General features: G+C 39.1%; 1 protein-coding gene across 10 annotated transcripts in view; it reads left to right on the top strand.

Moving 5' to 3' along the window:
* The window catches only part of ppfia2 (PTPRF interacting protein alpha 2), a 120,761-nt gene that overhangs the window by 93,634 nt on the left and 1,210 nt on the right, over positions 1-25,917 (top strand). For 3 of the 10 annotated variants that reach the window (XM_032588781.1, XM_032588780.1, XM_032588788.1), the window contains 26 exons: positions 506-727; positions 2,051-2,197; positions 4,353-4,487; positions 5,085-5,168; positions 6,970-7,101; positions 7,188-7,250; positions 7,471-7,562; positions 8,215-8,347; positions 9,176-9,393; positions 10,232-10,472; positions 11,605-11,634; positions 11,783-11,913; positions 12,000-12,181; positions 12,993-13,083; positions 14,187-14,189; positions 17,210-17,291; positions 18,511-18,711; positions 20,082-20,144; positions 21,006-21,038; positions 21,136-21,311; positions 21,605-21,702; positions 21,783-21,958; positions 22,354-22,422; positions 23,105-23,261; positions 23,454-23,510; positions 24,677-24,768. In XM_032588781.1, the coding sequence (XP_032444672.1) occupies positions 506-727; positions 2,051-2,197; positions 4,353-4,487; positions 5,085-5,168; positions 6,970-7,101; positions 7,188-7,250; positions 7,471-7,562; positions 8,215-8,347; positions 9,176-9,393; positions 10,232-10,472; positions 11,605-11,634; positions 11,783-11,913; positions 12,000-12,181; positions 12,993-13,083; positions 14,187-14,189; positions 17,210-17,291; positions 18,511-18,711; positions 20,082-20,144; positions 21,006-21,038; positions 21,136-21,311; positions 21,605-21,702; positions 21,783-21,958; positions 22,354-22,422; positions 23,105-23,261; positions 23,454-23,510; positions 24,677-24,735 (3,075 nt within the window). In that variant the 3' untranslated portion in view covers positions 24,736-24,768. The remainder of the gene's footprint in view (positions 1-505; positions 728-2,050; positions 2,198-4,352; positions 4,488-5,084; positions 5,169-6,969; positions 7,102-7,187; positions 7,251-7,470; positions 7,563-8,214; positions 8,348-9,175; positions 9,394-10,231; positions 10,473-11,604; positions 11,635-11,782; positions 11,914-11,999; positions 12,182-12,992; positions 13,084-14,186; positions 14,190-17,209; positions 17,292-18,510; positions 18,712-20,081; positions 20,145-21,005; positions 21,039-21,135; positions 21,312-21,604; positions 21,703-21,782; positions 21,959-22,353; positions 22,423-23,104; positions 23,262-23,453; positions 23,511-24,676; positions 24,769-25,917) is intronic. The other 7 variants (XM_032588789.1, XM_032588790.1, XM_032588783.1 and 4 more) reach the window with 6 other exon arrangements.

Here is a 25,917-nt window from a genome sequence, read left to right as displayed (position 1 = left end):
TTTGTGAGAGATAGACAGGTATAGAAGTTTCAGCCGATGGATGGGAAATTTTATATACATTCTGCTAGTATTGAACCAAAATCACCTTTATCTGAAGATGTAATCTCTAAAATTTGACTTTACTTTGTAAACTAACTAAACTCTGTAAAGACTGCATGCTGCGGCTATGCACTAAAACACCTAAACATTTGCTAAATAAAAAAGAGACAGTGGTTCATTTTGGAGATAAATCAGTCATCTTCCATTTCTGTTTTCTGTTTCTGGTGCTATGCTAATGAGTCAACTTTTAAACAGCTTTCAATTTAAATAAATCAGAAATTCTCCAAAAGTTCATGGTTAGGTTAAAGCATAACAATTCTCAAATAAACTGTGAACCTTTTCTTATTTGTCCTCAAGATGCTTAATGATCTCTACTCATTCTTAAAGAAAAACAGTTTCTTCAGCTGCACAGCATAGGTTGAAAAATGTCAGTTTTCGACCTTATACCTGTTGTATCTCCCTCTAGCGTCTGTCCAACGGCTCTCTGGAGTCGGCCCGCGAGGCTAGCCAGGTGGTGGAGCTGCAGGATCTGCTGGAGAAGCAGAATTACGAGCTGGCCCAGATGAAGGAGCGCATGTCCTCTCTGTCCTCCAGGGTGTCCGAGGTGGAGCAGGAACTGGAAACTGCCCGCAAAGACCTCATCAAGTCAGAGGAGATGAACAACAAGTACCAGAGAGACATCAAAGAAGTAAAAGCACATGCACATTCATACACACTGTATGCACACATAGAAAAGTGGAAAACATGCATATTTCTAAGTTGGGGAGAAAAAAGACATGAAAGAACCCTTGCAGTGGTGTGAAAAAGCTGGCATATCAAATCAAATGTGTCCATGCCCTGAATAAATGGACATTTTTCTCACTATTTGAAATCAAATCAAACTAAACTTTCTCTCTGTTAGCCCAGTTAGAAAATGTATTTTTCTAAACGCTAGAATACATAGTTTGCTGAAAATTTGGCCTATTCCTCATGGACTGATCTGATGTAGCGTTTTAAGGTGCTTAAATGTTGCAAATGTTGCTTTATAAGCCACAAGTCCGTCATAAAGTGTTTTCCAAATGGTTTAAAGCCACTTTGAATGTGCACATCTATGCTAAAATGCTTTACAATAATTTTCTCTCATGGTATTTAGCAAATATAAGAAAGTTTGGCCATTTTTTATGGATGTTTGACAATGAGAAAGTTTATGTGTTCATCTGGTTTTAATCTCAATCTATAGCAAATATCTGCATACCTTCTTAAAAATGCTGTAAAAATGTCTACATTTCTAATATGTTAATTGCTGGCTTGCAAATATTTAGCACACTGCAAGATACAGCAGAGAATATGAAGAAAATAATTCTCCAATAGCTGACAGCACAATAGCACAGCTGTGTACTTGTCCACTGTGCCTATGTATATAGGTTGATACCCCTTTGAACCACCGCTGAAATTACTATTGATTGCTAACAATGCAGGCTGAGGCATTTATTGCAGCCTTATTGGAAAGATGACTTGTTATCACCGTTATCTGTCATTTCTGAGAGCTGCAATATCTATCCGCCCTTTCAGGATGACTATTTCTTATTGCTTAGTTGGGAAAACAATGTAAGCTTTTTTGTCTCCTGCAGTTCTTTGTGCAGGAAATTAACTCTCATAGTCTTTGTGGTAGTGCCGTGACTGTGAAGCAGAACTCTGTTGCAGTTAAGTTCAAATCTGTGTCTCTGTCTTTAAAAATATTCCTTCTCTTTGGAGTCTGACTGGCTTTGTGCTTCGCTCATGCAGAAGTCAGTTTTTGCTTTTTGAGATTGAACCTGTAGTTTCCCAACTCATTTCGTGCAGCTTTAGAGAATTCTGCACAAGTGTTCTTTTTTTTATTATTATTTTACTCTATGAAAGTATATTTTGTTGTGTATTTTCATGCATTCTATACATGCAGTAAACATAAGCAACAACTAAAGTTCTGATCTAACACAGAAGTAAAAAATAAACACCAGGATCTTGACTGTTCTAACTGATAATTGTGCGCAAGGTCATGTGCCAGAAGGAGGACATGGAGGAACGCATCGTCACGCTGGAGAAGCGCTACCTGAGCGCGCAGCGAGAAGCCACGTCTGTGCACGACATCAACGACAAGCTGGAGAATGAGTTGGCCAATAAAGAAGCATTCCTTAGACAGGTAGGTAAAAACTGCTGAGGATCTAAAAAGGCTTGAAGGTTAATAACTCAAAGATCTCGGTAGACTCTGAAGCCAGTTTACTATGAGGTACTCCTGGTTTTGTGTATCTTAGATTTTTCCCTGAGGTTGGACCGTTAAAAAGTTTCTTGACATTGTGTAAGATCACTACAGAGCAATCTGGAGCAGTGCACGTGTCTGATAACGGGTCTGATCACTACAGACGTTTTCTAAGTCACAAATCATCTAAGTGTTAAAGTACTTCAAGTCAGGCGACACTAAATGGAGGTTTGGATTCCCTTTTGTGTTTCTTCATCCTAATGAAACATAGATGGAAAAAGAATAACATTTCCTGTTTTTTTGCTGGAAATGCTGGTTTGCAATAGTTAAACATTTTCAGAGGTTTCATCAAAAATAGCTTTTTTATACCTGTGAATGCACAGTACTGGATCAGCTGAATCTCACTTTTTCCAGTGTTTCCTGTATGCTTGACTGCTCATTATTCTGCCTTTAGGTATTAATGTGCAAACTCTATGCAGAAGCTGAAATTAGTTTTACTTCACTCCATTTTAATCACATTTAGTTATATAATTATTGAGAATACCTATATCAAATTTAATCATGGGAAAGCATCTGAAAACTTTAATATTTTAAGTTTTTAGTTTTAACAGCATATTAGACATCAGAACTTAGGTAACATATAGCTTCAGTATTTTGAGCTCCTGCTCCAACACTCCATCACAGGCTGTGCAGTGAGTCCATTTGTCCTGTTGGCAGCAGATGAAGCTCAGGATACCCAGTGATGTTTGAAGATAAGGTGTTGAGGGAATGCAGACTTGGCCATGGGTCCAGAAAGATGAAGCTATGAGAGGATATGGCAAGCAAAACGGCCAAAAATACTCGCAGAAGCTCATCTTGGGGGGCAAGTTACAAACCAAAAGCAGACTGCCATGATTCCCCAGTGTGACCTCAAAACTGATGGGACTCCAAACTGAAAATATCAGAAAACAACACATTCTTGGCTCACTCCAGTCAAATGATTGCATATTGAGCTGCCAGGCTTGATGCTTATGGGATCAAAGCATCTGTCACTGAAAGCAAAGGCTGCCATCCGAGTCAAAGTCATGCTGCTCAGCGCTCCATAAAGAGCAAGGACAAAAGTCTTGACACACATCAGGGAGATATGTCACTCGGCAACACTGAGCTTCATTTGTGTATTTATGAAAAACACCTTATAAAAATGCTTAGTCATGGTAAGTATCTGCTAGTTATAAACTGTAATTGGCACATGCAGAGTTGCTGCTTTTTTCAGAACTTCAGTAACATTTTTTCCAAGAAAGGATGATTTTTTTCTTGTTTTGTTTAACAACAATGCATTTCTGGTGATAAAGTGAAAAGAAAAGGGAGATTAAAGTTTTTTTGTTTGTTTGTTTCACCTTTTGTTGGCCAGAACATTAGGAAAATACAAATGGTCTTAATGGAAATAAATAGACAGGACAGTAGACAGTGAATGGAAACAAAATGGCTTCAATGTCAATTGAAAACCAATTTTTCAAATAACACATTTTTTGTCTCTTAAAATTTTATTGTGTTTGAACTGAGGTCTGGAGTTTCACATTATTCTTTCTAGACGCACAGTGCAGAAGTATTCATACCCCTCTTTGTCACATTACAATCACAAACGTGCATCTATTTTCTTTACAATTTATGTGATAAACTAAAATAAAGTAGCTGTTAAGTGAAAGAAGACAGATACACGTTTGTTTATTTGTTGTTTACAAAGTATCGCATCAGACAAGTCAGGGGTAAAAATTGTGAAAATTCTTACAATAGATCAAATCCTACTCATGTGTTCGAATGGTCTAGTCAAAGTCCTGACCTACAGAAACGTGAAAATTAGTGGCAAACCTTGGATACTAACACATAGATGCTCTTCTATATGGCCAAAAGCTTTTGAGCTTTAAAACCTGTTAAAGGACATTTGTCATTTGTGGTTGTAATGTGACAAAATGTGAACATTTTCAAAGAACAATAAATTCCTCGTCAAGGCTGTGCAGACCCGACGGATCAACCAGGACTCAGCATGTGCTGCTAATAAACACCGACTGAAACAAACGACGGTGCTTATGTGAATCCTGGTGTTGCTGTTTGTGTCCAGATGGAGGAGAAGAATCGGCAGCTGCAGGAGAGGCTGGAGCTTGCAGAGCAGAAGCTGCAGCAGACCATGAGGAAGGCGGAGACGCTGCCAGAGGTGGAGGCAGAACTTGCCCAGAGGATAGCCGCCCTCACCAAGGTAGGAATGCAAACTTGTACGCACATTCCCACAGACACCCTGACCTCTAGATGCTCCTGTGCTCCCGTGTGTCACGCCATGACATTTCAACGTATTCCTTCTCCTCTTCCTCGACCGCATAGTCTGTCTCCAGCTCCTCCTCCTCCCCTGATGATTATCACTTTATTATGGAAGCTAAGCTTGAAGACATGAACTCCATTCTTAGGAAGGTAGACCCACGGGGAATTCCAGCTCCTGTAGTGAACATTGTTTAGTAGCAGTCGGTTACTGGGATTCTGCTCTGGCTGTTCGGCCACCAGTGGGACAACTGCATGGCACGCCTAGCTGGAGCTCTTACTTTGCTGTGCTGGAGAGGCTTTCTTCCTCTTTTATGGAGTCCTTTTCATTGTGGTTGTGATCTTGTCCCTTTTCACTCTTCCTTTCAGATTGCTCTCCCTAGTTATGCTTTTTAAACTATATCTGTTTCTCACTTTCTGGTTCAGGGCTTTGCTTTTGTAGCCGTCTCTGCTTTTTTTTTCTGCTGCCCTTTCTGCTCTCAAACAGGCACATTATTGTGGCCCTTCTTTCTGTCCCCTCTATGTTTTAATCCATCTGTAGGCGGAGGAGCGTCACGGGAGCATTGAGGAGCGAATGAGGCACTTGGAGTGCCAGTTGGAGGAGAAAAACCAGGAGCTGCTCAGGGTGAGTCACTGCGGAGGAGTCGTGCCAGGCAACATTAACCAGGCAGCCAGTTTGATGTGACAACAACCGATGACACATTTTTTGGATTTATCACCGCTGAAGCCTGACCAAATGTGTGGTTCACACGCTCTGCTGAAAGAGTAGTGCTCACAAATCATCCAGCCATGTCAAATTTATTTTAGGATTAAAATCTTCACAGCATTTCTGTTACACTGTCACAATTTGCTGCATCATACAGAAATGCCAGACAGTTTAAAATGGATCTTTTTGCTCCTTTTTACACCATTTGAATAAGTGAAAACTGAACATATATAGAGTGCTATCCACTTTTTTCTCACCCATAGTACATATGTGTCAAAGAAATCTTTAAAATATTTTATTGTGGAAGAACAATTCCCTCAGTCAGATAAACATATTTATCTAGTAAGGGAAACAAGCCATCTTAAGAAGAAGTAATGAGTTTTAGAACAATTTTTTAGTTTTCTGAAAGTCAGCCGGATTTATATTATATTATTGTGACAGTAGGATAGAAAAGGACACTTGTTGATATGTAGACGATGTCTAATGGTTGCTATGGTGACTTTGCGAAGCCAAGATACAACTCTCCAAAAACAAATTAAATAAATAAAAATAAGATACAACTTTCCAACAGTGAACTGTTTTACTAAATTTACTGATCTCCAGTTTTATTGTGGGTTGTTGTTGAACCTTGTGGTGAAACAAACTTCACTTCTTTTTTTTAACCTTGAGAATATAAAGGATTGCTACAAAAAAAAGTCACATTTTCAAGAAAATGAGAGGAGTTCCATAAATTGGACAGAATGTTATTTTGTTGTTTAGTAGATTTTCTCTAGACCATTAATCTAAATGGAATACCTATAAATTTATCCACATCTGGATATAATAAGGTTTGTTGGTCTAACCAGAATATAAGGCAAACAAGTAGTTTGGTTAGAACATCACACAAGTTGAATTAGTTTATTTAGCTTTAATCAAACTTTAAAGGCTAATTGCTGTCCTTTCTTTTAGTTTTAAAAATCATAACGTGGGTATTTTAATGATTTGACCTTTTTAAATGTGGCTTTGATGATTAAATGTCTCCATGACACCTACTGCTCAGATACAATTGACATGGAGTGAAAATTAAACACAGAGATCTGCATATGACATTCTGGGACATAATTTGAATTTTTTTTTTAAAAAAGAGCACAAAACAAGCATTTTCATGGACCTTGAATGTAAAATGATTTCTAGAAAAAGTATTAAAAATACAATCAAAATTTACAGGCAAAAGAATAAATACATCTATTCTTGCTGACACAAAAGTATAAAGTCATATTTTGGTTACCCATAGAAGAGTGCATGAAAATTATAAAAACAGTAAAAGATTAAAAGTGAATATTTCCAAAATTTTGTTGCAGTTTTTTTTTTTTTTTTTTTTAACTGGGTTTAAAAAATAACCCAGTTCATTTAAATGATTAGATCATTGACTCTTCATTTGTCTCCTACTAAGTGAAACTTGCCAGCAAACTGCAACCTTTTGGGGTTTTTTTGTTTTCCACATAATATTCAGCTACTAATATTATTTTAAAAATGTGTAATATAAGTTAGAAGAGGTCAGAACAATGTGACTAGTCGGATTTTTCACAAGGGTCACCAAAGTGCAAGAGGTTTTAGATATTTTTAAGTTTTTTTTTTAATGAAACTTACTAAAACAATCACAATGACTTTTTTAGCACTATATTATAAAATGTATAAGTGACTCAGCTCAGTTTGGTCATTGCTGTATTTTACCCTCTAGGCACGACAAAGAGAAAAGATGAACGAAGAGCACAACAAGCGACTTTCGGACACAGTGGATCGACTCCTCACTGAATCGAACGAGCGCCTGCAGCTTCACCTGAAGGAGAGAATGGCAGCTCTGGAAGAGAAGGTCTGCAGATGGCTGACAGCGCAGTGTCGACTCGTTCATATCGGTTCTCAGTGACTGATTGTTGCCGTTTGTTCTCATCTTTGCAGAACATGTTAATTCAGGACTCGGATGGATACAGAAAACAGTATGAAGAGTCTATACATGAAAAAGTATGTTGCACGTTTAAAGTAGTTGTCTTGATTTTAATCAGAAAAAATAAGCTTAGCAACAATAACAGTGAAATAGAAAGTTGTCTTGTAAGACTTTTGCATCATAGACTTTTTTTTTATGTTCAGATGTTTGACTAATTTAACGTAGTTTTCTATTGTTCCTAATGCACATAAAAAACATTCTAGTTCATTGATAATGATGATAATTTGTTTTGTCCAGTCTCAGCTGGCAGAGGAGATTGAGAAGCTGAGATTGGAGCTCGACCAATACAGACTGAGGGCAGGCTCCCTCACAGAACCCACGCTGTCTCGGTAGGTTGCTAGTGTGAATCCCTTTGTGTTGGGCCTGCTACATACACATGCTGCTCTGTCATTTCTCTTACAGTGAAACATAAACATGTGATCCAAAGTGTTGCATGTTGTGGCTGAAAATCCAAATGATGATGTCTTTGGTTTAGGCACATTAAAAAATAGTTATAAATATGTCGCTGCCATTGACTATTGTAAGTAAACATGCAGAAGGAGCATTTTGTCACAGTTTGTATAGGATGTGTTTATTGTAACATAGGTTAAAGATGCAGTTAAAGTGTGAAGATATTAAATTATATATTATTTCTGTTTATAGGAAGCATCTGATTCACTCTGTTATACCACAGTTGGCAATGCTGCTTTCACTGATTTTCTGGTATTCCTACAGATATTTATTTTATGCACCATGAACTTTAAATATTAGAACACTGGTGTGTTTACATCAGCAATGCTAATCTAGGCCATAGACAATTTAAAGGCACAGACCATGAACATTCATTCTGCTTGAGGGAAGTTGTGATTGGTTTACTGCCTGATTAACTGAACATTTTCCGTCTCTCATCCTTCATTTTCCACCTCACTTTAAACACAAGCTGGCTTTGTTTTAGGGTAACAATGCAGCGAAGTTGATGCTTGATTTAAATGTGCATTTTAGGCCTCATCTTGACACATCAGCTGAGCTTCGTTTCTCGTTGGGATCTCTGGCGGAAACCCAGTCGGACCATTACCGCTCAGCCAAAGTCATCCGCCGGCCGAGAAGGGGGCGAGTAGGTTTACGGGAAACAAAGGTGAGGTGCATTCACTGCAGTTCACCTGCAACTGTTTGCTTTAGGTAAAAAAAAACCCATCAAAGTAAAATATACATCACTCTGAAGGAAGCGGTTCATGTAACGAGTCAAATAAAAGTAACAGCCTTCTACATAAATTGGGTTGGCAAGATGAGCCAATTACAGGAACGTTTTGAAGTTTAGCTGTGATACCATTTTTTAGTGATTATTTAAATGGGGCCAAGTAATTTGACATGTCATCTATTAAAATGCAAGCAAAGCATTTTTTTATTTATACTTGTTCATTTGAGCGATACGACAGAACAGTAGGGTCTTTGTAGGTGAAAGAAAAAAATATGTTTCCATGGAGTAAAAGCTCCTTAACTTTTAAATTTTACATAATCCCAAGAAAAAACTTGACATTCTGTCATAAATTAGAAAGAAAAAACCGAAAAACTAAGATTCTCTGGCATTATGAAATCAGAAATTTCTTAGTAAAGAGATTTTTCTGATAAAATTTGATGTTTTGTTTTTCTTACAAATTTCTGACCTTAGTGTATGAGAATATTTTAACGTTAATAGTATACTTGTATGCCTTATGCCTTTATGCCTAATTTTTCTTGCAAACTGACAACTTTTGAGTTTTTAGTGGAAGTTTAAACCTGTCACCAATTGTCTTTTATTGTCTTTATAAAGATCCCTCTCTCATTTAATATCAAAAGCCTTTTCTTTGAAGGAAATAAACCTGAAGCTGCCAGTGGTGTGAATCATTTTAAGCATAACTCACTTAACCTTTTCCCAAGAATATGCGTTTTTTGTTGTTAGAAATTATTTTGTGTCCATGTCCAGGCAAAATCGCTAGGGGAGCACGAATGGCGCTCTCAGCAGCTTGGAGTTCTGGGAGGCCACCACTTTGAGAGCGACACCGAGATGTCGGACATCGACGACGACGACAGGGAGACGTTGTTTAGCTCCATGGACCTTCTCTCCCCCAGCGGCCACTCCGATGCACAAACTCTGGCCATGATGCTCCAAGAGCAGCTGGATGCCATCAACAAGGAGATTCGGTACCTCACACACACCAATATCCAAGCTTAGCTCAAGAATTATTTTCAAATTCTGCTCCATTATTTTCAGAGTAAGTTTCTAACTTCCTTTAGTTGCTTCACTACTTCGCCATTCAAAGAACAGATCAGAATTTTAGCTTTCTTTGCTTCAGTATTCAACTCTGCTTCAGTATGCACTTGATAACAAAAACTCTTTTCTTTTTTTTAAGTGCATCATACATTTTATATTTGTATGTAACTAATCATCTTTTGTTCTATCCCTAAAAACAATACCAGAAATTTCATGTCTTCCTAACAATATTTTTTGGGAAGTGATCTGCCTCTTAGTTCCTAGTGCTGTAATAAAAATGTGCTGATCAGTATTCATCGCCTGAAGCACAACTTCACTTTATTTCAAGGAGTGTCAATAAGCTTGTTGCTGATTTGCATTCACCCCAACAGAAGCAGATCAACATTCCTTCTGCAGCCACTTGATTTTAGTCTGACTCAATGTAAGGATCATGAATCCTCTGAGTTTTCCTCTTAGCTAATTACAGAATTAGATCCTGGATATACTTAAAATGGATTATCTTATGTTTAGCCCTTAATTAGTTCGCCTTCAGTCTGAAGGTATTCCGGGGCTTTTGTGCAGATTTTTCGAAGCACACCCTGAAGACCAGAACATAACAGTAAATTCTGGAACAGTCTCGCTCTCTTGGCATTGAGCCCTCTAAATGTGCACAATTTACCACAACAGGGACTGTTATTACCAACTAAAATCCTCATATGACTGCTTTAAGTTCTCTGCTACAAAACATTTACAACACAATAAATGCCCTCCAAATCATTCTTCGTTCAGGCTGATCCAGGAAGAGAAGGAATCAACAGAGCTGCGAGCGGAGGAGATTGAGAACCGGGTGGCCAGCGTCAGCCTGGAAGGTCTTAACCTGGCTCGTATGCACCACCATGGAACCTCCATCACTGCCTCCGCCACTGCCTCCTCCCTGGCCTCATCTTCCCCACCCAGTGGCCACTCCACCCCTAAACTAGACCCCAGAAGCCCGGCACGGGACATGGAGCGCATGGGAGTGATGACTCTGGTAAGATGCAAACTGTCGCACCCAACCCCTTCCTATCACACGTATGCCTAGATACAAAACTTTTTATGTTTGATGTCTAATCTTGGTGGTTTGAAAGTGATTCAGCAACAAAAATGACCCAATTTACTCATAGCCAAGTATATTGACAAAAATGGGATTTTAGCTGAAGTTTCCTGTGTCTTTATAGATACTCCTCATGAAATTACAGAAGATGTGAGTAAATTTAGTTGCTCTGACCTTCAATAACTTTAAGAAAACTGTATGAAGAAGTTTGGAGGACTTTTTAAAAACTTTTGTGAGGCTAAGTAGCAGCTTGAACGCAAAACGTTTTTCTTCTCCCAAGACTGAAGTTTAATTAGATGCTGCAGATAGTTCATGCAGTGATAATAGTATTTAGTTGATCTCATTAAAAATCCACTCACATCCTCCTTAAAACTGTAACTCCACTGATGAATGTGATTTAAACAAATATTCTGCATGTGGAAAACTGTTGGCAAAGTCCTGATCACTTTCTACTAAAATATTTGACCATCAGCTGAGTGAGGTACATTTATATTCCAACAAAAATAGTAACTGTAGCAGTTACTTGTACAATTGCTGCTAAAAAGAGTCCCTCAGTACTAACATAGGTACTAAAGAATGTTGTTGGTGAAACCACTCAGCGTACAGGGTGATTTAAAAATTTAAAAAAGATGCAATTTTTGAGTTTACAACTGGCTGGTCACATATCAGGAACAACCATGATGAAAATCAGACAATTTCAAACATTTTTTGTTTGCAGTTCCTTTAGGAAGAGACAATGGCATGTTCTGCACATCAGTCTGCCTACTGACTGAAGGTTCTAACAGTCCAGATGAGACCAAAAGGAATTAATAGTTCTAAAAATAAGAATTTAATGCAAATCCACCACAGCTACACAAGGTTATGATGTGTAAATGCATTTCTTTTAAAGGCTTTCATGAGGTTGATCAAATGACTGGTTTGGCAACGGCTCATAGGTTTCTACCAGTGCATGATGTTTATATTCAGTGCCAACCTTTTTATATGCCGTTTACTGTTTCATCCTTGTTTTCACACATGCATACTGACACATCAATATTAACATCCTTTTTTTTATCTCTCCATTCTGCAGCCCAGTGATTTGAGGAAACACAGGAGAAAGGTACAGGCAGCAGCACATTTGATAAACCTATTTACACTCAGGTCTCATAGTTTAATGGTGGCTGTAATGGCACCATGAAGGAACTGTTGGCTTGCTTGCAGTCAGGTATTCCTGATTCATGTTGCTCCCCTTTGTCCCCGTCCCTCAGATAGCAGCCGTGGAGGAGGATGGCCGAGAGGACAAGGCCACCATCAAATGCGAGACGTCGCCTCCTCCGACGCCGCGCACTGTACGAATGACGCACACACTGCCAGCCTCCTCGCACAACGATGCACGAGGGTACGTTTTCTGCTCAAATATTTATAAATAAGACTTGTAAATCTTTCTTTCTCACTAGCATAGTCCATTTAAATTTTTGCCCTCAGGATTGTGGCTTCTCTGGAGGCTGAAGCCAGTGCCCTAAGTAGCGTAGCCAGCAGCCAAGACTCCCTGCACAAACAGCCGAAGAAGAAAGGGATCAAATCCTCCATCGGACGCTTGTTCGGCAAAAAGGAAAAAGGCAGACTGGCACATCTAGCACACAGACAGGTCATGGTAGATCCACAAGGTCAGTGGTGCTTTCAGAATTTTGGGTACAATTTAAAAAGTATTAAAGTTGTTTCAAGCTTTATAACCTAGAAGAAGAAAAAGTGTGAATAATATAAGAAATGGTGAAGCAAAATATTTAAGTGCTACAGTTTTTGATGGTGCTAAGGTTTTTTGGGGGCAGGGTGCATACAGAACAGTTTGAACCTGTGTTTAGAAATTATGAAATAGACAGAAGTAAATCACTATTTTCATGAATAAATATATGTACAAAACTAGAAAATGAAAGCCTTACTTTTATGTCTTGTGGTCCTTCTTTGTCACTTTACTGAATGTTCTTTAAATGTCGACATCAAAATTAAATAAGCCACAACTGAATTGCATGGCAAACTTTTTAAATTATACTAACTGTACAGAAAATTGAAGTCAGCTTCTGTCTTTAACACGTTGCTTAATGGGCACCATGTGAGGCTAAAAAGAATGATTAAAGCTATTAATCACTCTCACAGACGGTAAATGTCTTGCACAGGAAATGAGACGACATATCTTTGTTTGCCTACATAAAATCGTAATTTTGTGCGTGACATTAAACAAGACAACACAAGTGGGCTCTTAGTGTTGCTTATGTTAGTGCCTGCTAAAAATACAGCAGTGTCAGAATATTTCATCATGTACACATCACAAAAAACAAAATAAATCACATGTATTAAAAGGTCTAGTTCTATTATGGGATTCACATGAAGAAACTAGATGGTAACAGTAGTTTGATAAATTTCTTGTTGCCGTTTATGTATTGAAATGTTAAAATGTATTGTTTCTCCTGTTTTTATCAGCCACAATGATGGACCTAGACGCGTCGGGCCAGGACATGGGGATGGGCAAGTTGGGAACTCAGGCTGAGAAGGACCGCAGATTGAAAAAGAAGTAAGATCATGAGTTGCTTTGACCACCATTTTAATTAGAAATGTGTTAAAATGTGAGCAACGTTAGCACACACTCTCTTTTTAAAATACACTTCTTGCTACTGTACAGTCAAATCCATTCTTTAAAACACAGCCGGCCTCTATTTCCGGCGTTTACCTGATCCTCTAGCATTCACTTCACTGTATGAAATAGTAAATCTGATGCTGAGAACAGAGTCAATAGACAGCAGAAGCCAGATCAGTGTCCAGGAGCGGATATCAGTGTTGCTGTATTCAAACATAGAGTCAGACTATTGATCCAGCCTGAAAAGCCAATTAATCCCATAGAGGTGCTCTGTCAATTTGGAAGCTATAGGCGGCTTTCCCAACCCAGCACTCATAGATTACACTTCAGAGTGTACACAATATGCAGTATGTGTGTGTTGGTGTGTGGGGGTGTGTGTGCATTTGCCATGCTCCGGTGCCAAATGATGAATGTCATTTGCTCGAAGTGCACATTGAGTTGTCATGACAAATAACTTTGCCTCCCATGTAGTTGGTCAATATAAAGTGGTTGTTGTATGACAAATGTGCTGTTTTCCTTCCACCGCACCGACTTCTCCATAGCGGCGTCCGGGACCCGGGCCTCGCCACCACCCTGCATCTTGGTGCCTCCTCCACACTGCATGCCATTATAAGCTGCCTGCACTTTCTTTCCATTTCAGCATCTTGATCGATCAAACTAAACGCTGTGATGTCATTGTGGACTAGTTGTGTATTTTTCCTTCAAAAAGTACCTGAATGTAACTGAGCATTTGAATGTAAGGCCATGGAAGTTGGGTTTGGGGGTGTTCTTGTTGTTTCTCATTCCCTCTGCTGCACGAGATGTGTAGAAGACGACATTTTCTTTCACTGGTCTACAGATGCTCCTGTTAAACGAATGTCCTCCATAGTGAGACGTGTTGGCGTGAGTGCGTGTGTGTGCATGTGTGTTTTTAAAGTCATTTTGTTAATTGCCTTTTATCTCATTAACATTTGTGTACTTTTGTCTCCCCGTCGCTCTTTCTCCCCCTCTTTCTCTCTGACCCTTCCTCTTCCTTTCATCATCCTCTGACTCTAACAAAGCGGGTAAGTTGTTGTGAGGATGTCTAACTGACCTCCTGGATATGACCGTTGTTTGAGCCATTTTTGCGCTGTCTGCCATCTCTCCTGTCTGTCCAACCATGACCTGAAAGAACCGATGCCAAAGCTGACGTCTCTTATCTATCTACCCTTTCTTTGTGGCTGTTAACGAAGCCATTGCTTTCTTTCTGTTTTCATTTACCATCTGAAGATGTTTCTTCCTCCCCCATCCCCCTTTCTACAGCTCAATGGCAGCTGCGCATACGGCAGGATAGAGGTTGTGCCGCCGCTAAAACTGGGGCTTAATTTTCACACCCAAACTCTCTTCTCTCCTTTTATGTGTCTCTGTCTTTCTCTGTGTGTGACGTAACCAGCTACAGTATCTGGTTATGGGTGTGTTTAAGGGTTTTTTTTTTCAGTTTTTTATTTATCATAACTTTTTCCTGACTTCCCTCTCCCCAGCTATGTTCAGTGGATGTATTTCACCATGCATTAGACGCAGGCTGAACATAAAACATCAACTATCTCCCCCATTTGCCAAATAGATTAAGACGGTGAATGTACTTGGTTGTATTTGGATGAACACATTTCTTCTACCATCTGTAGGCTTTTTGTTTGCTGTGTATAGTGCCTTGCAGAAGCATTCATGCAACTTGAACTTTTTTGCATTTTTATAATTCTACAACCTCAGATTCAAATGCATATTATTCAGATTTAATATGATAGATGGGAAAAATTATACATATTTAGCATTTTTCTCACTAAAAAAGGCTTAAAATGGAAAATACTTTTTGTCATTTAGTTATATATTCAGAAGTGTTCAACTGTTAGTTGTGTCATTCTTTAAATACGTTGCATTTGAGTGAAAAACCTCCATATGTAGAACATTTTAAATAAAGTCCCCCATTCTGTGGGGCCCAGGGTATCTGCAGGGGTTAAGGACCACAACTGCCCACAAATAGATGGAATCCAGAAAATACTTGAAACCCTCTCTAAGAATGTTTATAACTGCGCACGTATTATAACTAATATGCCTTACTATTTATTAATATTCACAGATGGAAATGCAAACTACCACAGAAGGTAACATCCACAGTGTCTCTTTTCTCTGCCAATCAGTGCCAAAGAAAATGAATGAGACTCCTGGATTGGCAGATTGATATAATCAAGTATGAACTGGTAATTAATTACATATATGTCTGATAAGTTATTTAAATACTAGTTCAGATGGCATATTGGAACATTTACATTCCACACTGCAATTAAATGCGATTAAATTTTGTTCATTTTTCTTGGAATCAGTTCATTAAAATGAACATGTTGAAGTACCAGCTCTAGTATAAATCCAGCTGGCCTCAGATGTTTGCTGGTAGGCAACATTTTGAAGACAAAGCGACACACCAGATAACGTGGAGCAGAGGTTTAAAGCAGGAGCGTCTCATAGAGCTCTGTGGCGCAAATGGAAAACATCCATCCATATCCACTTAAATACAAATGCATGCCACACCTTTTAGATTCTTGTGTAAAATAAAATGGAGCGATTATAGTTACTATGCACTACTTTGTGTTAGACTAACACATTTTGAAATTTGTAGCTTAAAAATGACAAATTGTGAAAAAGTTTAAGGGGTGTTAATACTTTTGCAAGCCCACTGTATGTTGTGATAAGGCACCTTTTCACTGTACTAAGGCCTTTAATGCTTTGGTGCTACATAAATCATGTTTATTTATTTGCCCACTCCTTCAATTTGTCAAGCCCTTTGACAACACACCTAAGGAATGGCTTGTTGAGTTTTTTGTTATGAAATGTGTTCACAAAACAGAATAATGATTTATTTCTGTATGTAGGTATGGGGATGTGTTTGTAAGGCGCTTTTGGCTGTTAAACAACCCTCCATCTCAGTGTGGGAGGATTCAGTAATAGCCGTGTGCATGACAAACTAAAGGGATCTATTCGCTGCTTCTGGTCAATAAGGTGCGATTTACATCACGCTGACTAGGTCGGCTCCAAGTGAGGCAAAGCGAAACCTTACTCAGCTCTCTCAGGATGCACTTCACCACCTGCTAAACAAAACCATGGAGCGCAGCCCAGAAAATCAGAGCAAAAGTTGCACATAAAATACCCTGCTGCATAATTCAAACACTGCATCAAAAATATCTTTGTACGAGTACAAAAACAAAAAATCAGTATCAGCAGAATAAAGTGTGAGTGGTTGAACTGGGAGTGTTTGGAAATCCTGCTTAGATTTGTGGTGTGTTATCTCCACTGAGCAGTGAAGTGTCATCCAGGTGGATGTTTGGTTTGATGCTCGGCACGTGCTGTTAGCCTCTTGTCAAGAAAACACTCAAATGGGTTATGGTATCTTAATATATGATCTTCTAAATATGTTCATCTCTTTTTTAGTTTTTCATATTTTTCATGTTACAACAAACATTAGTGTATTTTGTGGGTGGATTTTGTTTTCAGCACATAGTGGTGCATAAGTGAAAGGTTTATTTACTCCAGTTTTTTGTAAGATGTTCAAAGCTAGGGACTTTGTTTATGACTTCATATACCATCTACCCATTACGTAAAATCTCAATAAAATACATTGAAGTTTGAAATTGTAACATGTCAAAAACATGAAGAGTTCAATGTGTAGGAAATACTACTGAGCAGTAGAATTTTAATGCCTGTGTGTAAGAGTGTGTATCTCTGAGAGTGTGGCTAGATTCATGTGCCTTCTCCACTCTGGAAGCACAGAGATAAATGATAAAGCGTTGCCCTTTTCAGCATGCTTGGTGTACAGGCTGGTCTCGGAGATAAAACGAGCGGGAGCGCTCACCTCTCATGCACTGCAAACACAGAGGAAGAAAAAACTCCATGCACACAAGACAGAACAACAAAAGCACAGTAGTGTTACTGGATAGATTTGGGAAAAGTGTGTGAGGATGCAAGCATCTTTAATAAGACGTGTCAGACTGCTTGGCTGTATGTTCGAGACGTACAAGTTCACATGTTCACTCGAGGTCTCCTCTGCCCTCAGGCACGAGCTTCTGGAGGAGGCAAGGAGGAAAGGACTACCGTTCGCGCAGTGGGACGGCCCCACAGTTGTAGCCTGGCTGGAGGTACATGCCGTTTTCTGTTACAGGTAGAATCAGACCTGAACCTTTTCAACACTTTACAGCTTTATTTACTGTGAGGCAGCTTCCAGGATTGTGTTCAAGGTCCCAGGGGTACGGGTAAAAACATAACGGTAGAAATTTCCTCCAGGAAAAGACCTGGGTATGGAGAAAATTAATATTTCTTTGATTGACTCTCAAGTATCAAAGTGTTGAGTTAACAGATTTTAAGTCTTAAGGAAATGAGGGCCAAGTGTATTTTTCTGTGTTAGCCTCTTCTAATTTATCAGTCGCCTTACAGACTTTTTGATTGCTTTTTTCAACAGACTCATGGTTCACATAGACATAAAAAAAAAAGACATGATGCACAACACCGTATACAAAAAGATTCTTATAAAAGACTTGCATACCAATGTTTGCACAAAGCCGACTGGTATCGTAGCACACTTTTAGCAAGGCTTTTTTTTGTTTTGAAAACGTGTTTTCAACTTATCTGTGCAAAAAAAAAGAAAAGCCAACAACTTATTGACAACGTCTAACTGTTGAAATTCCGACCTCTGCATTTTTCTGTTCAAACCCCTGAGTCCCTATAGAAAGAGTGACTCTTGCACTGAGTGGGTGTGATTTGCTTCCAATAATTTGATATTAAAACAAAACAGCGATTTTAAATATATTAATTCATGGCATTCCTTAAAATAAAAATAACTGTTGTACAGTGCAAAGACACAGCCTGGTGAAGACATCTCCACTTCTCCCATCATTCTGTTCCACATAAGGATAGAGTCAAATGGGATTTTGGAGGCTGGCGGTTATATTTGTGAGCTGCTGATGGTCAACATTTATTGCAAGCATTACACATTTTGACAGTTGTAATGCCAGATAACATGGTCTAAATCTCACCACTCAGTTATTGTTATGATAAGATGGAAAAGCAATGGACTGATGCAACATGTTATTTAAAGGACACGTTTCAGCAGGAATAAATATAAATAAAAATATGTGAAAGACATGATGATCATAGAGTATGAAGTGCTGGAAAAGAGACAATATTCAAAGTAATCTGCTAAAATTTAAACAGCAGTAATATATCGACTAATGTTTGAGCAGCTCATGTCTATATGAGCATGGTAAATGGGGTTAATAAATCACTTGTTAATGAAACAGTTAAGTGAAAGCATAGTGACATTCAATAATTTCCTCATCGCCCTCCCTGTTTTCTCTGCAGTTGTGGTTGGGAATGCCAGCCTGGTACGTGGCGGCGTGCCGTGCCAACGTGAAGAGCGGCGCCATCATGTCGGCGCTTTCCGACACCGAGATCCAGAGGGAGATTGGAATCAGTAACCCACTGCACAGGCTCAAACTTCGTCTGGCCATCCAGGAGATGGTCTCCCTCACCAGCCCCTCGGCCCCGCCCACCACCAGAACCGTGAGTCACGGTCACAAACATTTGTGGAAAGTTGCAACTGGCTTGAAGGAAGAAATAAGTCATAATTTCTGGAAAATAATTTAAGATTTCTTTGAAAAGAAAAGAGAGTCAAACAGTAGCTACTGGGTTATCTTTTTATAATCTGTATTTTTTGTGAGCTTTATCACTTTTATTGCATGTTTTAAAATCTAAGTGTGTTTTAAGCCTTTCAAAGTTACAGGAAGTTTTAGAAAAAGTTGCAATTTCTACCTCCAAAGCTTTTCTGATTAATGTCTGGATTTAAACATTGGTGAAATTCAGACATGTTGCTTTTATAGCTCCCTCTAGTGGGTTAATATGCTTCCAACATTTCCACAGCCAGCATGTCTCTTGACAGACTGAGGTTGAAATCTCAGAAAAATAAAACAGAGCATTCTGACTGTAATATGTCAGTGTTCCAGCCTGAATGACCTACAGACAACTCTAAACATGTCATAGAAGATATTCCAGTTAGTTTTACTTTCCAAATGGGCAGGCATCAGTTTGAACCCATCAAGCAGAAAATGATGGCACAGGTTGATTTTTCTGTGCATCCCTAATACTAACAGGGTCCGTTTTAAAGGTTCACATACACAAAATCTAAAAGTTAGCATTTTTGCATGCAACCCCGTAACTAAAATGCTTGATCACTTTTTGACTCTTCCCTCCTCCCCAATTGTTTAGTTACTGTGATGGTACTCATCCCCCAGGTTCCTCTCTCCTTTCCCATCTTTTTGCCCATTTTGCTCCAGATTTCCTCAAATTTTACTACACATCCCCAGTCTGATGCTATTCATATGTGGCGTCTTGGATTCTATTTTATAGGTAATTTCTGAACAAAAACGAAAGTGAACAATCAGGGTCAGACTGAAACAGTCGCCTTAGACTGAACACACCTGTTAGATTTTTGGTTTTTAGTGCAATTGAGATTTTCAACAGCACCACAGTTCCACTGGTAGATTCAGCAAAATCTTATTTTTTAGAGAAGCACTTGTTTTTGTTGGGCTCCTTCTGAATGCAGTTACAGATTGTCTTACTGAGGAAGTGGATGGTGAGGGATGAGTAACATGGCATATTTCTCTTTTCATGCAATAACGTTTCTTTTGCATGGCATTGTCTTTATTTACATTACTTGATTATATGCCAGCATTGAGATGTTCTGTGCTGTACTGTGTTTTTTGGTTTTTTTTGTTCTTTGCATATTTTCTTTGACCCCTGGTGGGTTTCATCATCTGACCATGATGCTATAACACTATTGGCTTACAGTGGTGCTGCTCTTCTTCTTTAACACTGCTTGCCCCTCCTGCTGGACCTCTACTGCCACTCTGTCTCTTGGGCTTCGCCCGTTGTAGCCGTCAGGCAACGTATGGGTGACCCATGAGGAGATGGAGACCCTGGCAGCACCTTCCAAAACGGTCAGTCCCTGTGTGTCCTGTGTCAGCCACTTCTTTCCTGCGTCAGTGTGCTACAGTTAACATCTCAGCGTAGATTAAAGGCTGCCATTGATGGTGATCGACAGTCAAAATCTCTCTTAAAACTCTTTGTATTAATAATTTCCTTGAAAATTTGAATAATATTTTTGCCATAAATATGCTGAGTTCATTTTCAAGAAAAGGCCATATATACTGGGTAATATATGTAGAAGGCAGTTTCTCTTATGTATAAAAACCCCCCACAAAAACTAGTTTATTCAAATTGTGTTTCCAACCCTAAATGACCTTGATCTATCATTTTCTATCCAGTTTTAATTAATATTAAGAACAGTTCAATACAAATGGAGTGTCTGTCATAAAACTGTACAGCAGATGAACAGTATGCAGATGCATCATCCTTCATCGATAGGAATGTCGATATTTCAGCTAATAGCTCTGTGTGAATGAGCCTGTTGGCACTAAAAACGCAGCTCCAGTCAAACTGTGACTGATCATCTGCCTTACATCAAAGTTAAGAAGTGGCCTAACTAACTAATATTCCAGTAATATTGGATATTGTTTATCTGAACTGCCGAAACTTGACTGTACAATTGTTCATACGTTACTTCTACAGAGTTGTGATGTAAGGTAATGGCAAGATGAGCTTAAAAGGAGAATCTGGACACATTTATAATCCTGCCTTTGGAAAGGCAGATTTTTAGGGAAGGAACTGGTCAAATCTGTTTGACTTTGCCTGTTGTCTGAGCATAAAGCAATGTTTTTAAAGCAACTACAATATTTTTTTTTACTCTGTCCCAAAAATTGCCTAATTTGTGTTTTTCTTTTTTTGTATTGTTGTGTCAGAAGTCAGATTCTGAAGAGGGGAGCTGGGCGCAGGTAAGGCCAAAAGCTTTTCATCCGGTATCTAAAAGTCATTCAACACAACTACAGAAAGCTACATCTTTTATTTAAACTTTTTCTCGTTTCGTCTCAGACCCTGGCTTATGGGGACATGAACCATGAGTGGATAGGAAACGAGTGGCTGCCCAGTCTCGGACTACCTCAGTACCGCAGCTACTTCATGGAGTGCCTGGTGGACGCCCGCATGTTGGACCACCTCACCAAGAAGGACCTGAGGGTGCACCTCAAAATGGTGGACAGCTTCCACAGGTACTTCACTTATACTAGTAAAAAAGTAGAATTTCCTTAGTGACTCTTACTTTGCTTATGTTATCAGTTGTATGGTTTCTTACAAAGGATTCCAGCCCCTTTTTTCACATTTTCCACTGACAGTCAATTTCTTTTAATTTAGTTCGGGGGAAGTAAAATACATGTCAGTTTGTTAAGCTAAACATGGCCTTGGACTGTCTATATCAAAAGTTGTGGTTTTGGTATGAAAAAGGTGAAAAACGTTTTTAGCAAAAAGTGCAACAACTTTCACTGTGTGTTTTTTCTGAAATTAGAACAAGTTTACAGTATGGAATCATGTGTCTGAAGAAGCTCAACTATGACAGAAAGGAGCTGGAGAGACGCAGGGAACAAAGTCAGCATGAAATAAGAGGCAAGAAGAACAATCTTCAAGCCATTTCTGTCATGATGTTGAATTTTTTTTAAAACTAAAACTAATGTTTGCTTCTGCAGATGTACTGGTGTGGAGTAACGAGCGGGTCATCCGCTGGGTGCAGAGTATAGGCCTGCGGGACTATGCTAACATCCTGCTTGAGAGCGGCGTGCATGGAGCTCTGGTTGCCCTTGACGACAACTTTGACTACAGCAGCCTGGCTCTGCTTCTCCAGATCCCCAACCAAAACACTCAGGTACTGCAGATGATTTTATCCACCTGTCTTAGAGAGTGAATGTTAATTACATTAAATATCTACCAACAAATATGGAAAAGCGTTGATTTTTAAAGCTCTAGGTTTAAAAATATGAACCGTTATCTTTGTCGGCACTTTGAAACTTAAAGCACACACGTACTGGTGTTGGCCTTCAGAAGCTGGCGGATCAAAATCAGAACATGCTGATCTGCCAACTGTCATTCTGGCACATTGCCCTGTCAATTTTCACTCTGCTCATCTAAATGGGTAACTTTTACATGTGGCATGGCTATCGTAATGTGACGGCTGCCTCTGTTGCCACACTGCTGAAAATAGCTGGACTTGTGAAAATTAGCACGTGATGTAATTTCTTTTTTTTACTCATCGTCCTTCAGGCACGTCAGATTTTGGAGCGAGAGTACAATAATCTGCTGGCTCTGGGCACTGACAGGAGACTGGATGAGGTGAGCTGGAAGTGTCACCCACAAACAGAAACATAAAGCAGTGCAAAACTATTCACACAACGTGAACTTTTCACTTTACAGCCACAAACAAATCTATGTTGTGTGGCAGACCAGCACAAAGTCAGTACTAATTTATGTTTTAGTACAATTCTGGGAAGAAGAACAAAAAAGTTACACAGCTTCCCATACTGCTTGTATGTTAATGAGCTTTTTGGGGCTATAACATGTTCTGCTGTGTTTTCTAGCTATTGAGACCCATTAAAAACAGTTTGATTAATAAGATTCATCTGTTTCGTCTAATAAGTAGCAAATGTGCTGGTTTCCTTATGTTTTTCAGTTGTTGTAGAGGTTAGTTTGACATTTAGAGTAACATTAGCACCCTCTAGTGTTTCACAAAAGTAATCACTGAACTTCTTAATATTACTTCAATGTTTTGTTGGGATTTTAAGTGACAGTCCAAACTAGTCCATACTTGGGAAGTGAAAGCATGAACTACAAGGGATGAATAACTACAGTTAGTTAGGAGTATTTGGAGTTCTTAAGTTATTTAATCTTTTTTATTTTAAGTAATCTTAGCAGTTAGTTGTAAGGTTATTTTCTTTTCACATAAACCTCAGCTCACAAAGAAAATTTGATGTCTTGTATATTCTGAGAACATGTTTTTGCTTTCTCTGTTGATCAGTGCGATGACAAAGACTTCCGGGGTCCCTCCTGGCGGAGACAGTTTCCTCCGCGGGACGTCCACGGCATCAGTATGATGCCTGGGTCAGCAGAAACGCTTCCAGCTGGGTTCCGTCTCACTGCGACGTCCGGTCATTCCAGAAGACTGCCCCCTGATGGTAAGAGTCATCAATTTTCTTCTGTCGGCTTGACTTAGTCCATAGAATGCTCTAAATCTGGATATTTGAGTGAAGCAGCAGAGGTTAAAAAAGCAGCTTTATCACAGCAACCCACCTGAGGAGGAGTTTGAGCTGCTGCTTTGTCAGGAGCATTCTGACTGTCTCTTGTTCTCTCCGACGGCTGCTCTGCAGTACTCTTTGAGGTGCTGGATGACAGTCCTGACGACATGTATTTGGACTGGTTTCAAGGTCAGCTATGTCCCCCAAAAGTTCTGGGCTTGTCAGCCCCGCGTCCATACTAATTCTACATGATCCTTCTCATATTCACCCAACTTCTGCCAACCACTGTCCTGCTGTTTCTCTCCTTCAAATAGTGATTTTCTTCTACTTTAACCTTTAAGTACAACCCTTAGGATTCAGGCTTTATAGAGTGTTTTACAGAGGTTTAAAACTTTCACTGGAAGAACAACAAAAGGTATACGCAAGTTATGTTTAACTGGAGGGTTTCTAATATAACTGTCACTCTTCAATTCTTCATGGTAAGAAGACATTGGCTAAAATGGGTCTTCATTAAAGGACAGTGCTGGTCTGCTGCAGCTTGAGAATCTACAGAAATGTTTCAAATGTCTCTTTTCCAATCTGGACAGATTTAAATAAGAGAAAAAGAAAATATTTTGTTTTGGTCAACCCTGATTTCCAGTAGAACTATTTGTGTGAAATGAACTTTACAAAACTGAAACAAGTTCCAAATAAAGAAATTGTGAGAATTTGTTTTAGTCTAAACTCATAAATTTGAACACAAATTTGAGCTTAACCGTCTAATATGATTTGACATTCAAATGTGATATTTAATATTGTTTTAGTGATCAAACTTTGAAGGTTAATGTTTTAAAAACAGCGCCAGCGCAATAGATAGTATATGGTAAATCTTTTCTAAATGGTTCTGATTTGTCCAGAAATTCACGTCCCACTAAAACATTGCTTGCTGGTGCCAAGTTCAAATTTCTGCATGAACTGCTTGAAAACAGCCTTGTTAAGTAGTTTGTGTATAGTAGTGGGTCCAGTACGGTCCTTTAAGTGGATACAGATTTCATTAGAAGCAGTCCCTTTAATGGCCTTCTGTTCTACTTGACTAGGAATAGATCAATTTCTGGCCAGTGTCCTCTAACTATTTGTTCCCTGTGACACTGAAACAGCTTTCCTGTGTTCCTTCATCTCTAATCTCTGTGCTTGCTGGTCTGTGACGCTCACAAAATACTAAAAATGACTCATTTGTGGTTTCCACTCAAAACAAAACCTTCCCTGGTGTGATTCATGGCTTTCAGGTTGACTGGAAATAAAAATGCTACTTGTCTATCTAGAGTTGGAGATCTGAAGTAGCACATTTGTTTGTGTCTCACTGTGTCCACCTGCAGTCGGACCGTCTGCGGTGCAGCGGCTGGACAGCTCAACGGTGAGAACCTACTCCTGCTGAGAGGAGGAAGCGGGGGACCTTAAACTGTACGCTGTATGTAACACAACACAGTGTCTCGCTCAGTTAAATACACAGGTTTTACTCTTTAAAAAGTTTCCATAAGGATATTTAATTAGCTTGGCAAATAGAGGACATGTTTTTGCCAGGTAACAGCAGGAAGAGAAACAAACCTGTAGCACATCCTTTAATGTCTGTCCAGAAAGGATTATTTATAGACCCACCCTTGCAAACACATTTCTGAAAGATAGTTTTAATAGTGCATTGGGTTTAAATCCAGTTCTTTATGTTGAACTGCTGCCAGTCTCCTAATTAAGGTGATGCAAGCACTTGCAATTACACACAGAAGATAGTTCAAGGTTGATGAGGCAAAAACTAAATGTAGTCTTATAGAAAAAAATTTTTTTAACATTGCATATTGATGCATTTTAGTTTTCAAAAGGTTGTTGCTTTTTACAATAAAGAGAAAACTGTATTTAAAGATGTTCCACTAATATTCTGCATTGCATCATAAGCTTTTCTGCCTTAAATTAAGCAAGTGCCAAGAAAACTCGCTCCCTGCCTGTAAGCCAACCCACTTGCCAAATTAAACCAGCATTGTAGAACCATCAAGTGACAAGGCCGCCGTTATCTAAAATGGAGCACTACTTAGCCAAGAAAGTCCCATGGGAATCGGTAGCAGCTCAACATAAAACCTCTCTGCTTAAGTGCTAGGCTAATAGTAGCATGTTGACTTTCTGCTCTGGGGAAAGACATGGAGCTGCTGCTCGACTTGAATGTCATAAAGGTTCAAAACACTTAAAGGCTGAATTACCTCTTTAGCATTTCAGCAAGTTCTGTATCCATTCATTTTCAAAACATTGGAAGAGTCATGCAGGCAAACTGATTTTTAAAAGCTGACCATGCAAACTTCTGACAAAAATCACTGATAGTACATCACCAACAAATACAGAATTAAAATAACTGCTGCTTTACAACCCAGTAGTAATTCTTCATCTGCAAATGAGCCTGTTCTAGGAACCAACTTCTGCTCAGAACGCATGCTCCTCCTAACTTCTTTGTTCTGTCAATGTGCAAACAGCTGAAGGGATTTAAAGAAATTCAGAGCAGCTAGTGTTGCATCACAGGACATTCTAACTGAAATGAAGCACAGTTGGGTTTATGTGGGTCCTGAAGGTATTTCTT

Source organism: Xiphophorus hellerii, chromosome 17, assembly GCF_003331165.1.
Source record: "Xiphophorus hellerii strain 12219 chromosome 17, Xiphophorus_hellerii-4.1, whole genome shotgun sequence".
Lineage (NCBI taxonomy): Eukaryota > Metazoa > Chordata > Actinopteri > Cyprinodontiformes > Poeciliidae > Xiphophorus > Xiphophorus hellerii.
The sequence above is the reverse complement of the archived record's forward strand: the minus strand, read 5'-3'. Positions and strand labels throughout refer to the sequence as shown.